The sequence below is a fragment of the Antechinus flavipes genome, chromosome 6 (assembly GCF_016432865.1).
Source record: "Antechinus flavipes isolate AdamAnt ecotype Samford, QLD, Australia chromosome 6, AdamAnt_v2, whole genome shotgun sequence".
NCBI lineage: Eukaryota > Metazoa > Chordata > Mammalia > Dasyuromorphia > Dasyuridae > Antechinus > Antechinus flavipes.
In genome coordinates, this window is record NC_067403.1 from 191,003,940 (window position 1) to 191,021,085 (window position 17,146).

Here is a 17,146-nt window from a genome sequence, read left to right on the forward strand (position 1 = left end):
ATCTAACTATTGAGAAAATGAAGGCTCTAAAGCTCTTAATTGAGGAAACAGTTAATGAAGTGACTATTTTTTTAGGCATAGAAAGTATACTATGTACTTCCCTTTTCTCTTCCCTCTTTCACTTCTCTCTTTTTTCTTTTTTCCTCCCTCCCTTTTTTCCTTACTTTCTTTCCTCCCCTTCCTCTTTCCTTCCTAGAGCTTTGACTGCTTTGACTACTTACTCTATAATTCCTGGTTCCCTTTATTCTTGTCCTCAAGAATATGACATAAAGGACAGCTAGGTGGCGCAGTGGATAGAGCACCAGCCCTGAAATCAGGAGGACCTTAGTTCAAATGTGATCTCAGACACTTAACATCTCCTAGCTGTGTGACTGGGCGAATCACTTTACCCCACTTGCCTCAGCTCCCTCCTCCCCCAAAAAAAACATAATACAAGACTCATTTAATCAGTTTGGTAGCCTACAACTAATTAGTTTGTCATTCACTTAAAATATTTTAATAAATAGATGGCTATATTTTGCAATATAGCATTTGTGAATAAAGGTAGAAAGTGTATATGAATGAGAAAATGTAGTACCACTCTTTAACTTATGAAAATGCGGACAGAAATGATACAAAACTGTGAAAATCATCAGAGTTAATCATTAGGGTCTGATCAGCCAGGTGACTTCTGTTTCCCTCACATCTACTCATGTTCGTGAGAATAGGTTGGTGCCTCAAACTTTGTTGATAGTGGTTGTACCACATATGAAATAATCAGTCAGAATACTCTTTCTGGTAGTTCTGGTAGTGTTAGAGGATACTTTTCTTGTTTTCAGTACTTTAAGAAATAAGTCAATAAGTCAATGTTATGTCTATTTTTTATCAGTTTAGTACTTATAGTTTAATTTATAGTACTTGGGCTTTCAGACATTTAATTTCTACTTGTTAATTTAGCTTTATTTTGTCTTGATATCAAACTAACCATTTGATTCGACAAATCAAATATTTCAGCATCCAGGTAGAGGGATTGATGTTCGAAGAAGAAAAATATGGAACATGTATGGACCACAAACAGAATTAGAGGTACTAACATTTGTTACTTAAGTGACTTTATCATCACTAGTCATTGTTTTCATTACTTGCAAAAAATCAGTGTATTTACAGTATAATAAGAAATGTCCTCACTGATAATGCTCATTAATTCTTGGTTGATCAAGGATTTTCTATAGGTTGAAAGCTTTCAGTATGAATTGAAGAAATTTCATGTTTCTTATTTTTATTAGCTATGTTTAACTACTGTTCAATGAATATACACAGAAAAATCATTGTGTTATATTACTGAAGTGAACATAGATTTAAGTAAGGAAGTTTGATATGACAGTCCAAACAGCCTATGTTGTATGTGAAAAGTGAAGGAGAAAAGGGATTATTCTCACTATTCCTTGTTCCGGTTATATCAGATTTGGAGTATTTTGTCCTGTCCTACATTTTTGATGGGACCTTGAAATCTTTTATGCATTCAGAAGATGGTCAGTGAGATGATAAATGGATTCAGGATGGTGCTACATGGTCAGTCAAAAAGTATTTATTAAGTGCCTACTAAAATGCCTGGTACTGTACTAAGCATTGGGCACAGAAATAAAAGACAAAAATCAGAATCTATTCTCAAAGAGCTCACTGTATAACAGGGAATACAACATGTAAGCAACTATGTATGAACAAGAAAGATGCAGCTTAATGGAAGTAAGCAACAGAGGGAAAACACTAGAATTAACATGAGAAAACTAAGACCTAAAGTAATTCAAAACTTTCTCAAGGTCCTTCTGGGAGGAAGTAGCAGAACTGATGGTCCAGTCCAGGTTTGTTGCTTTTTTGCTTAAAAAAGCAGAGTGATACACCACAGTGGACTCATCTTGGATACATAAAAGATCTGGGTTTGAATTCTACTGTAGACTGATTAGCTCTATGACCTTGGGTAAGCCACTTAACCTCTGAAGTTCAGTTTTCTTATTTGTAAAATGAGGATGCTGAATTAAATAATGTCTTATGTTCTAAATGATGATCCCATATTAGTTATTATACTATGGGACCTACCTTCCTTATCTCAGGGGGTGGCTGGGTAATTCAGTGATTTGGACAACTGTTATATATCCATTGTACACTTTAGAAACATGTTTCTGACTTTAAAACACACACAATCAATCTCTCTCTCTCTTTCCTCCCTCCCTCCCTCTCTCTCTTCCTTCTCCTCTCCCTCTACCTCTCTCTCCCTCAAAAGTCAAAAAAGGCCATTTTTGAACCTTTGAAATCTCCCAACTTCATATTCAACCATTTAATTGAAGACTTTCCTTTCCACAACTAAAATTTTATGCTTCGCATTTCTCTATTACTTCTATTATTACTAGTTGAACATTTAGTCCTTTCTCCCCCAAAAAGAAAGAAGGAAGAAAGAATGATATTATTCTTTAATTGAATTAATTTTGAGTAGGGATTATTTCATTCTTTGTCCTCATATTCTCAATACTTATTGCAGGGCCTGGTACATAGGAGGGACTTAATAAATAATTATTGATTGCTTAATTAATAGATGGAATTCCTGTTCAGATAAGGGTTGAACTAGCGCATGGTCTTAGTCTCATAGACAGAAGGGATCATGGAGTTCAGTTCCCTTCTTGATTCATGAATATCCTTTATAAGTAGCCTTCTATATCATGGAGAACCTGATAATTCACAAACAGCCTTAGACCAGTTTGAATTAATTGTTAGTACATTTTTTCTAAAACTGCATCCAAATTTGCCTCATTCTACAAATGAACGCATCAGCATAATGAAAAAGTTTGTGTTTTAAGCTGAAAGAAAACTTTTAAAAGACCTCTTTTTTTCAGATCTCATTGTCAGCCAGAAGACAACTTGCTTCTAGTAAAAAATATGCACCTGTTTATAATAATGTCATTATGGAAAGTACAAAAAAGAACCTTGATTTTGTTTTTCTTCTTTGAGCTAAAAAAGAAATATAAATGTTGCAATTTGCTGTGTTCATTAGCTCTTTTATAATTGTTTATGAGAGAAACAGGTGGATTTTTTGTTTTTCAGAAGTGCCATTAGACAAAATGACTATAAATTTGATCATGAATAATTATTTAAATGCAAATTGTGACTTTACTAACCCATTTCTCTTTAAAGAGAAAAACAAACCAGTATTTTAAGATAGTAGTAAAAGAACAATAAATATCATGAAAAATTGTTTCAATTCTTTTTAATAACATAAATATACATATGACACATGAATTAGAGAATGTATTTTGATTTCATGAGGATCTTAGAGGTTAATTTAGGTCATCTGTTGTTCAAAATCCTTTATAACCTACTTTCTTCTTCTACCCCACTCTCCTGTTCCTCCACACATGTATCTTTCTAGTCTTCTTGTGTGTTATTCTCTGCCATGTATTCTTTGATGTCATGACACTGGTGTCCTGGATGTTCTGTGAACAGAATTCTTTAGCTCTGCACTGTCTCTCTACCTTTCCTTTCTGCCTGGACTGTTTTTTCTCTTGTTCTCTGCCTCCTGGCTTCCCTGTCTTTTTTCAGGTCCCAAATAAAATCCAATTTTCTCTTTTTATCCCCGTACCTGGAGTATAGCAGGTGCTTAGTAAATACTTGTTGGTTGATTCATTTTCTTTCTAAGAACCCTCCTAATTTAATGGCAGACATTTATGAGTATTTACGTAGTACTTTTATTTCATCTTTTCAGAAGCATTTTTAATAGTATTTTTATATATTTGGAAACACCTTTAGTTTGATTGAATACAAAGTATTTATGATAGATTTGAAATGAAGATGTTGTATATAGAATAGTGACTAGTCCAAAACCTTGCTTCTTACTACCCTGTGTGACTTTGAAGAGATTGCTACTAAACCCATGAGTGGTTGGACTAGATGGTCTTTGAGACCCCTTTTAGTTTAAAATCTTGGGATTCTATGACCAACTTCAACCTCAACTAAATGATGCCTATCTCAAGGAGAGTATATCTGCATTTCCTGATAATTTTGACTCAGAATGGTGCTCTTAGGAGAGAGATGATGGACTCAAGGAATACAATAAGACATCCATTTTCATACATAGCTGATATGCTCATTAGGTTTTACCTACCCATACTGATTTTTACCTACCCATACTGATGTGTTAGGGAGGTTTTTGTTGTGGAGTGAGAAATCTTCTTGGGTAGTGTCATAGGATAAAAAAGATCATCAACAAAATAATTTTTAAAACCCCACAGGTAATTAGTGCCAAAAATATAATACTTTTGCATTGTCTGATAACTATCTAAGGTTTGATTTGTTTTTTTGTTTGTTTGTTTGTTTTTTCTGGTAAGACTTGAATATTATGGAGAAGTTGGGATTTGAAGAGATGGGTTTGTGCCATTAAATCTTGGATAGAGTAGGGCCCTCATAAAAATCTGACTTCTGGTATTTTTACAGTCCTCTTTTATTTTTAATAAAACTGAAATCTTGTTCTGTTGTAAGTATAGGGAGTATATAAGTAATTTATATCCATAATTTAATCATTAACCTCAACAAAAATGAGTTACTCTTCTGATAGACAATTCAATGTAGAAGGTATTATTTCCTTTAATTATAGAAATTTGGAAATTAGAATATACAGCTCAGAATCTCAGCTGATATTTAGTTGTTTTTTTTCCTTCCCAAGCATGTTTGAAAAGAATACATTTTAATAACCAAGTAGAGAAAAATCATCAGAAAAATAAGCATAATTTACATTCCTTTGTGTTTTTAAAACACAAAGTGGACATTTTCTTTGGTCAAATGGAAGTATTTTTAAACATAAATTATACTTTATTTCAGGAAAGTGCAATCAGACCAAATGATAGTTACCTTTTCCCAGATGTTGATTGGTTAATTGGAAATCATTCAGATGAGCTTACCCCATGGATACCTGTGATTGCAGCAAGGTAATTAAAAAACATCTGGTATAATAAATGGTGATAAAATTTTGATATCTGAACTGTGACCATTTAGACAGCACTCTTTTTATCTTTAATAAAATATTTTATAGCCTTTTGAACATTCATAGAGTTTTTTGTAAAGTGGTTTCCTTTTAACAACCTTATGAAATAGGTATATGTGTACTGTTATCTACAGTTGTTAGATAAAGAAGGTGAGGGTCATGCCTATAGGACTGAGCTGGGATCTGAGCTTTATTGGCCACCTATTCTTTTTAAGGCCCTGAGCTTAATACTGAGTTGAGGACACTTGTTCAGTTGAAATCAATGTATTTTATAAGATTAAAAAAAAATCTTGCTTTTTTTTTTTTGTTTGTTATAAGCATTGTAAGATGGGGAGGGAATAAACTAAAGTCATTCAAAAGAAAAAAAATATTTATTAATAAATTCATTCCTATAAAAATAGTGTGAGAAAATTATGTCCACAAAATCAAAATTTTGTGTGGGAGATAATTTCTTATTTTGATGAAAATTCAGAAGGCAACTTGATTTGCAGAAAACTTATATAATTTAATAACTGGTTTCTGGGACCTTTTTTACATAAGGATTTATTCTTACCAATTTAGCTTTTATCATTTTAAAATAAAAACAAAATGTTAAAGTGATCTCTTGTACTTTAATTTTACTTGTCCATAGCTAAATATGTCAGAAGTTTTAGAAAACAGCAGAATTTTTTTTTCTTTTTTTTTTTAAATTTAATTTAATTTTATTTAATAATAACTTTATATTGACAGAATCCATGCCAGGGTAATTTTTTTACAACATTGTCCCTTGCACTCGTTTCTGTTCCGATTTTTCCCCTCCCACCCTCCACCCCCTCCCCTAGATGGCAAGCAGTCCTGTATATGTTAGATATGTTACAGTATATCCTAGATACAACATATGTTTGCAGAACTGAACAGTTCTCTTGTTGCACAGGGAGAATTGGATTAAAGGTAAAAATAACCTGGGAAGAAAAACAAAAATGCAGATAGTTCACATTCGTTTCCCAGTGTTCTTTCTTTGGGTGTAGCTGCTTTTTCCATCATTTTATCAATTGAAACTCAGTTAGGTCTCTTTGTCAAAGAAATCCACTTCCATCAGAATACATCCGCATACAATATTGTTGTCGAAGTGTATAATGATCTCCTGGTTCTGCTCATTTCACTTAGCATCAGTTCATGTAAGTCTCTCCAGTCCTCTCTGTATCATCCTGCTGGTCATTTCTTACAGAACAATAATATTCCATAACATTCATATACCACAATTTACCCAGCCATTCTCCAATTGATGGGCATCCATTCAATTTCCAGTTTCTAGCCACTACAAACAGGGCTGCTACAAACATTTTGGCACATACAGGTCCCTTTCCCTTCTTTAGTATCTCTTTGGGGCATAAGCCCAATAGAAACATTGCTGGATCAAAGGGTATGCACAATTTGATAACTTTTAGGGCATAATTCCTTGCTCTCCAGAATGGTTGGATTCGTTCACAACTCCACCAACAATGCATCAGTGTCCCAGTTTTCCCGCATCCTCTCCAACATTCATCATTATTTTTTCCTGTCATCTTAGCCAATCTGACAGGTGTGTAGTGGTATCTCAGAGTTGTCTTAATTTGCATTTCTCTGATCAATAATGATTTGGAACACTCTTTCATATGAGTGGTAATAGTTTCAATTTCATCCTCTGAAAATTGTCTGTTCATATCATTTGACCATTTATCAATTGGAGAATGGCTTGATTTCTTATAAATTAGAGTCAGTTCTCTATATATTTTGGAAATGAGGCCTTTATCAGAACCTTTAACTGTGAAGATGTTTTCCCAGTTTGTTGCTTCCCTTCTAATCTTGTTTGCATTAGTTTTGTTTGTACAAAGGCTTTTTAATTTGATGTAATCAAAATTTTCTATTCTGTGATCAGTAATGGTCTCCAGTCCATCTTTGGTCACAAATTTCTTTCTCCTCCACAAGTCTGAGAGATAAACTATCTTGTGTTCCTCCAATTTATTTATAATCTCGTTCTTTATGCCTAGGTCATGGAGCCATTTTGATCTTATCTTGGTATATGGTGTTAAGTGTGGGTCCATGCCTAATTTCTGCCATACTAATTTCCAGTTATCCCAGCAGTTTTTATCAAATAATAAATTCTTATCCCAAAAGTTAGGATCTTTGAGTTTGTCAAACACTAGATTGCTATAGTTGACTATTCTGTCTTGTGAACCTAACCTTTTCCACTGATCCACTAATCTATTTCTTAGCCAATACCAAATGGTTTTGGTGACTGCTGCTTTATAATATAATTTTAGATCAGGTACAGCTAGGCCACCTTCATTTGATTTTTTTTTTTTCATTAATTCCCTTGAGATTATCGACTTTTTATTGTTCCATATGAATTTTGTTGTTATTTTTTCTAGATCATTAAAATATTTTCTTGGAAGTCTGATTGATATAGCACTAAACAAATAGATTAGTTTAGGGAGTATCGTCATCTTTATTATATTTGCTCGGCCTATCCAAGAGCACTTAATATTTTTCCAATTATTTAAGTCTGACTTTATTTGTGTGGAGACTTTTTTGTAATTTTGCTCATATAATTCCTGACTTTCCTTTGGTAGATAGATTCCCAAATATTTTATGGTATCAACAGTTATTCTGAATGGAATTTCTCTTTGTATCTCTTGCTGTTGGGTTTTGTTGGTGATGTATAAAAATGCTGAGGATTTATGGGGATTTATTTTGTATCCAGCTACTTTGCTAAAATTGTGAATTATTTCTAATAGCTTTTTAGTAGAATCTCTGGGGTTCTCTAAGTATACCAGAATTTTTTTAATAATAGTTTTTTATTTTTTTTAAATACATGCAAAGATAATTTTCAATGTTCATCCTTGTAAAGCCTTGTGTTCCAAATTTTCCTCCTTTCTCACCTATCCCCTCCCCTAAACAGCAAATGATCCAGTATAGGTAAAACATGTGCAGTTTTTCTATACGTATTCCCACAATTATCATGCTGCACAAGAAAAATCATATCAAAAAGGAAAAAAACTAAGAAAATGAAATGCAAGCAAACAACAAAAAAGGTGAAAATACCATATTGTGATCCACACTCAGTTCCCACAGTCCTCTCTCTGGATGCAGATGGTTCTCTTCAGCACAAGATCATTGGAATTGGCTTAACTCTCCTCATTGTTGAAAAGAACTACATCTATCAGAATTGATTATCACATAATCTTACAACCAGCAGAAATATAAAATGACTCTGTAGTAAAGGAAAAAATGATGTAGGAAGTGATTTTTTTTTTTTTTTGTATCTGAGAACTTGTTGACTTTAATGCTCTCAACAAAATAAGTCAGTAACTAATTTTTAGCATTTTGAAGTAAGTTATTTTGAATTATCTGTTAAAACTAGGAGAGTGAGGTGGTTACCACTCATAATGATCAACTTTGTAGAAGGTATATAAAGTACAAAACCAAATAAACTTTCAAATGCCACAATTTGAACATTACTGTGTTACTGACATGAATTAAGTATTGAATTGTCCCTGCTCAAAACATTATGGGATGTGCTGTTAAAAATTGGAGAAAAGGTATGGGGCCTAAGAAATATTTCATGACATGGCAAAGGTAAGCCTGTTCAAATCTGAAGTTTGCTGTAATTCCTGCTTTCTTTTTGTGAAGTTTTCATAGCTCAGTTATCTTAAAAACCATTCAGTCCAACTATCTCATATAATGAATAGAAATATGGAGGCCAAGAGAGGTCAAATAATTTATTGAAGGTAACAGAGATTGAAGAAGCAATATTCGAATTTGAATTTAGATTTTTTGACTACATATTTAATTTTTTTAGTGCCTTCTACCTTAACATATATACACACACATACATATTTTATTTTGCTTTCTGTAAGTTCCCTTTCCTTTTTCTCTTCTCTCCCCTTAACCTATTGCTCATCTTCATAACTGCTACTTCTTTCTGTCTGAGATTATCTTCTATCCTGTATATATATCATATATACTCAGTTATTTAAATGTTGTCTCCCTTTTTAGAAAATGAGATCCTTCATGTCAGGGACAATATTTTTACCCCTGACCTCAGTACTTAGCACATTGCCTTACACATAGGAAGGGCTTAATAAATATTATTTATTATTATTGACAAATAATAAATTATTGACAGATATACACACAAGAACATCAGAAGAGAAAATAAAAAACAAGTAGTAGGTAAGTTGAAAGAAGCAGAGGATCTCACAAGTCTTTAAAATTAAGCAGCAAAAATGTGGCCATGCAGCTACAATAGAACATATTTATAGGAAGAGCATTGGAGATCAAGGGAGGAAAATGGCAGTGTCAGATTTTAAGAACCTCAAATTCCAGATAGAGGGGTTTGAACTTTATTTAATAGAAGACAGTAGAAGACCAATATATATATATTTTTTTCTGTAGTAAAGCAGTTGATTTGGCTAGTTCAGCGCATAAAGATCATTCTGGTGATAACTTCCTATCTCACTCCTAAACAAATTTTTTCATTGTTCCCTTGAATGTTCTCCATTCATTCTATATTCTTGCTGCTAAGCCATCACTTTCCTTTCTTCAATTAATACATATGTTGACCCATTCTTTAATGGGTTCTTCACTTTGAAAACCCTTATTCCCTTCTCCTCTCATTTATATAGAATGTGTTAACTATAGATTCATTTATTTGTTTTCAGTTGAACCATCACAGCTATGCAGCAATCCCATTATTCCTCCTTGATGGACTCTTTATCATGCTTTCTACAGTGGATCAAGAAATTGGATAATTGATGACCTTAGAACAATATTGTGGAATTGCTAGTGGAAATAGCCAGATTGCTAGGTGTTAAGAAGAGTGGCTAGGGAGGAAGTAAAGATTTGGGGGGAAGAGGGTGTTACTAAATAGCTTGCCCATTGTAATGTAGCTAGTATCTGTCAGATAGGATTTGAACCCTGGTATTCCTGATTTTGAGGCTTGCCTTCTTGCCACTCTGCCTCTGAATCACTGATTAGTAGAATTAAATTGAGAAAATTAATTTTAGTAAATCTTATGGATTCAGTGTTCTCCACAATATGGTGTTACTCTATTTTTCCAGTTTTATTTTCCCAAATTCCCTTCTGTGTCCCCTGTACTTCCATCATGGCATCCTTGCCATATCCCCTACACTACACTACTTTGTAGTATTCTCTATAACTACAATGCCTTTCCCTCCTTTCATTTTCACCTATTGAATTCTTCCTTGTCCTTCAGAGTATAAAGTAGATTCATCATCTCTGGGAAAATTTCTTTGATGTCCTCATTAATGTTTATGATATTTTTTATAAAATCTTATGATATGATATAATAACATTTTCTTCCTTCAATCACACTGCACTTTGTTGTTTATTTTGTTTACTTTAGTCTTCTTTTGTATATAGTTTGTAATCACTTATCTCCCTACTGCATTCAGATTGTAGTGCTTCAAAAAGGGCAGAGACTGTCTTATATAAACTTTGTATTAAATACATGTATGACTGCTCTTTGTACTAAACAGCTCTTTAACACTATAGTTTGCCTGACAGTTGTTGATCTGCAGTGGTAGAGGGAGTTTTCTCACAGGGAGTCCCTTATACCAAAGAAAACATAGATCTGGACAGTAACAATTGTGCTCAGCATAAAGTTGGTGTTTAGTATTTGTTTAATTGTAAAGATATGCAGTGTAACTGCATCAGTAACACTGATATTTATTTAATAGATTTGTCTGAACTTTTGGTCTCTGAATCTCTGCTGACTTTTATAGGTCATCATATAATTGCCGTTACTTTGTCCTGCCATGTTGTTTCTTTGATTTCACTGGAAAATATAGCCGAAGACAGAGTAAGAAGACCCAATACAGGGAATATCTTGATTTTATTAAAGAAGTGGGGCTCACCTGTGGATTCCACGTTGAGGAAGACTGTCTTCGAATCCCATCAACTAAAAGAGTAAGTTTTGGTCCTTTTTTTATTTTAGAGTTTTATAGTCATTTAAATTGAAAGTAAAAAAAAAAAAAAATCTTGTAATTTAGGTTGACACAATGTTGTTTCAAGTTGTTTTTTAAATAAATTAATATTTATCCAAAGTTAGCATTCTCATCAGCTGTATCCTCAGATTAGATTTATTGAGTAAGAAATTACTTTTAGACTCAGACATGATGATGGCTTTGCCCACAAGAGTAGAGCCTTTTGATTTAAAAGGAATTGGAGTATATGGAGTTCTGATATCTATCATTTTCTAAAGATCTTTAATAATTATGAAGGGAGGTTTTTGTAGGAGTCTCCAAAGCTAAAAACATCAATTGTCCTGTTTTGGAATTTATGATAATTTCACTAGGGCTGCACTGATGATAAGGAAGAGTTTTATTAAAATAAAACTATATGGTGTAACTAAGATTGCAGAAAAAATATTTCTCTTTGAGAACACTTCATACAATTTAATTGCATATCTGTTTATATACAATTAATAGACTGATTACAAGTTAATCTTTCTGTTCATTAAATCAGACTTAATAGGATCTCAACTCAGCAGCACTTAAGTAACATTAAAATAAGTGCTGAGTGGTTGTGTATACAAATATATCTCTGTATATTAGTTACATTTCTACAAATTTGTAGATCAAGTTTTTGATAAACTGAATCATATTTAAAATATATGCCTTTTATTAAATATGCATTAGAGATGTTTTCCATTTAAATAAAAACTTTAATCCTTTTGTAAGTTTGAACATTAGCTTCAGTTTGCATCTTTTGTAAATATAATCATTTAGTTTATTTTACTAAAATAGGATACATTAATATTTCAAGCACTATTTTCTAAAATGTTCTCTAATTCAGGTCACTCCCTCCCCCCATTCATCAATGAGATAATGATATAGTTTTAATTTTGTATTAATTTGTGAACTAACAAAATATGATGCTGTTTTAAAAATTTTAGAAGTATAGAAATAGAAGCAATCTCTTCTTCTTTGGCTTTATCCTCAGTGGTTAAAAAAGTGTTTGGCACATGATAAATCGGTTTTCTTATTTGGCATATAAATTTGGCAAAAAATATTTGGTATATAAATAGCATTTCATTTATTTACTTATTGAGTCATAAATTAGAAACTGAATTGTGAATTAAGGAGATTAAAAAAAAATCCAGTAATATCTGAATTTATACACAGATTAATATTATGCCTTCCAAAGTGGTCATTATAACATGGTAGGTACACTTACTCTATTAAATTCCATACATTTTGGGAACTTCTCTTTGGGAATTTCCTTCAGAGCCTTCACCTTCTTTTGAACATCTATAGTGTTGGCAAAATTTTGCTTGTTAGTGGTGAGTTAGATTTTTGAATACAACAAAAATTCATTACAAAATCAAAGAATTCAGATTTGGAAGAATGACAGTCTAATTCAGCCTGTACCTGGGAAAATCACCTCTCTCCTTTTCCTATTAAGTGTTCATCTGGCTTTTGCTTAAATAATAGGGAGTCCACCTTCTCCCAGGGTGGTCTGTTTTACTTATGGATAACTCTGCTAGGAAGTTTTTTCCTCAAATTAAGCCTAATTTTCCTCTTCTTAATTTTGTACCCATTATGATATCTAGTTCTACTGCCTGTGGTCTCACATGTATCTGATCCCTTTTCCATTGACCATCTTTCAAATTCACCAACTTTGGAGATTTGAATACGCAAATGCTTAAAAAAAAAAAAAATCTCAATATTGTGTTGAACCTAGTTTTCTTGGATTTTTTTTTTTTTCTGACTCTGGATGCTATTCCCAAAGCATGTTTTGAACACATTTAACAACAGTACTGGATTAAATGCACAACTTTTGAAGGTGATTACTTAGAAGAATAGCACTCAGTTTTCTATAGTGTAATGTATGAGGATATTGGAATGCTTAAGATCAGCTGTGTTTGTTTAGATGGCAGTCTCATTACTCTGTAGTCACACTTGATGTCCACTCATTTTATTCTCTTGGTTAATTCACCCATTTCTTAAGTATTTGTTAAGTGCTTACGATGGGCCTGGTACTCTATACTAAGCCCTGCACTCTCTCAGATTTTTTATCTTTAAGGAGATCTTTTTTGAGAGTTGTGCAAATAGAGTTTTATGGCCTTTGTTATTCATTTAAGCAAATATGAATCCTGGACTTATTACATTGGTATATGGGAGACAGAAAAAATGAAAAGAGCCTGTGCAAGAGTCCTAGGACTGTAGGCAGCACAGCGCAACTCGAAACTGGCAGTCTTACTTTGGGCAGGCTGCTTCATTTCTCTGACCCTCAGATTTCCTCATCTGTTACATGTGAGGCATCTGCTTAGACTAGTCTTTTTGAATACTAAATCCTACAGGTCTATATTGTGCTTGCATAGCAAAATGATTATTTTACTTTTTTGTAAATTTAGGTTTGCCTCATTGGAAAATCCAGAACATATCCAGCTCCTGAAGAAGCTTTAGTTGATAAACAGAGAACACAGTATATTGACAGTAGGCAGTCCTGTGCTCAGATTCCCCATAGTGAAGACTCTTCTTGTTCCTCTTCAGGCAGCACAATAGAAATTAATCATTGTGATCATCATGCATATTTAAACTGTCTCGGTGATGAAGAATCTCCTGAAGATCAGTTTCCTGAAGATGAAAGGAAGGTGCCACAGGAAAATAGAATTTGGATAAGTGGATTTCAGCCTAGAGACAAAATTGAACATGTTAGGAACTGTGCTTCTCTTCCTCGGGACTTCATTGATCACATAGTTTTGAAAGTGGCTAATTTGTTGTTGAATGAAAAGCAGCAGAATCCCAAAGATCCTTGCATTGGAAGCTCCAAAACCTGGAATCGAGGAGGTAAATAATTTTAACCCCATTTCTGGAATATATGCTAAGATTCTTTGATGGAAACTCATTTCTCCTGTTTTGTTTTGTTTTTTGATTTATGAAATGAAAACGAAATTTATAATAACTGGGCAGAGAAGTGGTCTCTAAATTAAAGTTTTCCCATCCAGCATATATTAATGTAAGCCCTGCATTATTAATATTCAAGGCTAACTCTTCCAGAAAATTAATTTCAGACTTAGGCTCCAGAATTATACAACACCAATCTATGAAGTTAAATGAACATTGGTTGCTTGTATACAGTATGTCATGATGTGGAAATCTCTAAATTTGGTTTCAAAGGACCAGAGCCTGAATTCTGCTTCTGTTACTAATCTATGATTGAGCCCTCTCGAAGGTCCTCTTGCTGCTCTTAAATTAGCTCATCTATAAAACAAGAGCGTGGGATTACATTTTTACAGAGCAAATTCCTGCACCAAGGAAAGAAATGATGATACTATCTACCATGTACAGATAGCACTAAAAGGTTTTGGCACTAAAGTACCTGACCTTAATGACCTCACCAAACTCTGCCATGAAATTTAAAAGTCCTAATATCTGTAAGAAAAAAAAAAGTTATTTTTATGATAAACTATTGCCTCATTTGTTCAATAGACATTCATGACTTAACAAACTAACCAACAAACAGCATAACTGGGAAACCCTCAGTAAAGCTAATCAATAATAACAGCCTCTCCCCCTTGTGTGGCACTTTAAAGTTCCCAAAGGGCCTAGGTGTAGAAGAGGACAGGAGTATTGACTGCAAAGGAGTCCATGTAGAAGATAGACATGAAGCAGCATAATTCCTGAATCCTCTTTTCCTCTCCCCTTCCTGTTTGTCTTTATTCCCATTCCCTCATTATTAGTAAAATATCATCTTACATCTTAACATCTACCTACTTTTATGTCAGAATTTGGTATACTTGTTATTTCTGCAGTAAGAGATAATAAGGTGTTTGAGGCCAAATTCTGTTATTTTTCATTTCCTTGATCCCTTGAATGTAACAGGCACTTTATCAATTTGTGTTAATTGTGGACTTGAATGTTCTCTTGCCAGATATTCAGTTAGGAGAGGTGATGTGATAAGTGCAGAGGGAAAGTTGCAGAGTCCAGAGACAATAGATTGTGGTTCTGATTCTGCCACTTGCAGTGAATTGAACAAATCATTTTACTTTCCTAAGCCTCAGTTCCCTCATGTTGATAAGAGGTTTCTGATCTCTAGCTATTTGATGGCTCTATTATTGTGTACTTAATGAACTTCATTGGTATGACTTGTAAAATGGAGCTAATACTTTAGTTTATGCTTACATAGGCTGTTGGAGAGGATCAGATGGAATGATAATGAATGTGAAGGTGGCTATATAGAATTTAGAGGTGAAAGAGATTTGTGAGATCATTATTTTTCAAATGAAGGAGATTGAGGCCCTTAAAGCAGAACTTAGTGCCCAGGGTCATACAGGAGTAAAACTGGGATCCTGATGTGGCTATTCTAATATCAGCTCTGGGGTTCTTTCCCTTGTACCTTATTATATCAGAAATATTTTGAAAAAATCAGGCACTATACAGATGTTACATGTATCAGTATTGAGTGTGAATAATTAGATTCTATTGCCTATAGTTATTGTATTTTCTGAATTATTTTCCAGTGATTTTTTTTTTGGGGGGGTGGTTATTAAACTAAGGTGAAGAGAACCAAACAAGTATTCTAAATATGTAAAATAACAAAACTAAAAGTATTTTCCTGTGCTGAATACTTAACTAGGAGTGTTCTTTTTGTGTATTTCTAAAAGTATCCAGTTTAGGGAAGAAACCTTATAGAATTTTTTTTCCTCCTTGACAGGAAGCCTTTCTTTGGCAGAAGTAGCAAATCAACTGGATAGAGAAACCCTTCAGAGATTAAAAAGAGAATGTGGAGGTCTCCAAACTCTGCTTAAGAACAGTCATCAGATATTTGAAGGTAATGATGTGGGTGCTATTTAAATTATGTTTATTTAAGAAACTAAAACTATATTAAGTAGTTCAGCAGATAGAGCAATAGGCTTGGAGTCAGGAAGGCCTGAGTTCAAATGCTGCTTCAAACACTTATTAACTGTCTCCTAGTGCAAGTCATTAACTTCTCTCAGCTGGAGTTGCTTCATCTGTAAAATGGGATAATAACTTCAAGGGGTTGTTGTGAGGATCAGATGAATTAACATATAAATTGCTTACAAACCTTAACAAGGCATGTAAAAGCTAGCTGTTGTTATTACTGTCATTATTAAGTGTCGATGATGATTGTTACGAAGTCCTATGCTACACACATGGGAACATAAAAAGTAATTGTGGAGCTAAAAAGATGACAACAGTGCAAAATGAAACATTAGACTAAGGGGAAGAAATCTGGGTTCATTTAACATGCACCTTAGATTTGGGGAAAACAGCTTTCAAAGGTTTCAGGGAAAAAATAGGCCCAAAATGCTATAAGGAGAGTCAGTCCAGGAAGATGCTCAAGAATAAAATTCTGAAGATAGAAAATGGAACAGTTCAAAAAAATGGGATTTATCACTAGAAATCATTGTGAATACACGAGGGTACTTAGCAACTAATTTAAATTTTAAAAAATAAATACAGTGGAGGAAATGAGACAGGTAACAGAGCACGAATCCCAAAACATTAAGATTCCAAAAAATCATGACAGGATAGAATTAAATTCAACATTATGCTTAGGTACAAAAATTTTTAAATAGATAGCACAAATAGATTCTGAAAAATAGATTACGGAAAATAGATTCTGGAGTTTTAGGATACTGAAAGTTCAATACGAGTCAGTGGTATTATGTGGCAGCCCAAAAAATAATGTAATATTGGCACTCATTAAAATAGTATAGCTTCCAGGAATGTGGAAATAATGATCTCACTATTTGCTGAGCTTGCCAAAACATACCTAGAATATCTTGTTCAATTCTGATTTAAAGAAAGGTGAGCTGGAGAGTATCTAGAGGAGGGCAACCAAGTTTGTGAAGGACTTTGAGTCCATGTCATCTAGGCAACTAAGAAAAGATTCAGAGGGGACCTGCTTGCTATCTTTAAGAATATGCAGGGCCAGTGAAGGGACTTAGACTTGTTTTATTTAACCTCAGAGAACAGAACCAGAAAACTGAGGGGAAGATATAGAAACCTAATTTAACCTAGAGGTCAGGACAAACTTCCTAACAAATCATTCAGAGGTAGCCAAGAATGTATAAATCTCTTCAAGAACTGTGATCTTTCTCTCATTGGAGGTCTTCAAGAGGAAGCT

At 33.5% G+C, this 17,146-nt stretch overlaps 1 protein-coding gene across 1 annotated transcript in view; it reads left to right on the forward strand.

Moving 5' to 3' along the window:
- TRMT44 (tRNA methyltransferase 44 homolog) overlaps positions 1 to 17,146 on the forward strand; it is a 47,441-nt gene that overhangs the window by 18,772 nt on the left and 11,523 nt on the right. Inside the window, 5 exon segments of the mRNA XM_051964491.1 lie at positions 994 to 1,065; positions 4,846 to 4,952; positions 10,774 to 10,957; positions 13,407 to 13,842; positions 15,710 to 15,826. Coding sequence (XP_051820451.1) covers positions 994 to 1,065; positions 4,846 to 4,952; positions 10,774 to 10,957; positions 13,407 to 13,842; positions 15,710 to 15,826 — 916 coding nt within the window.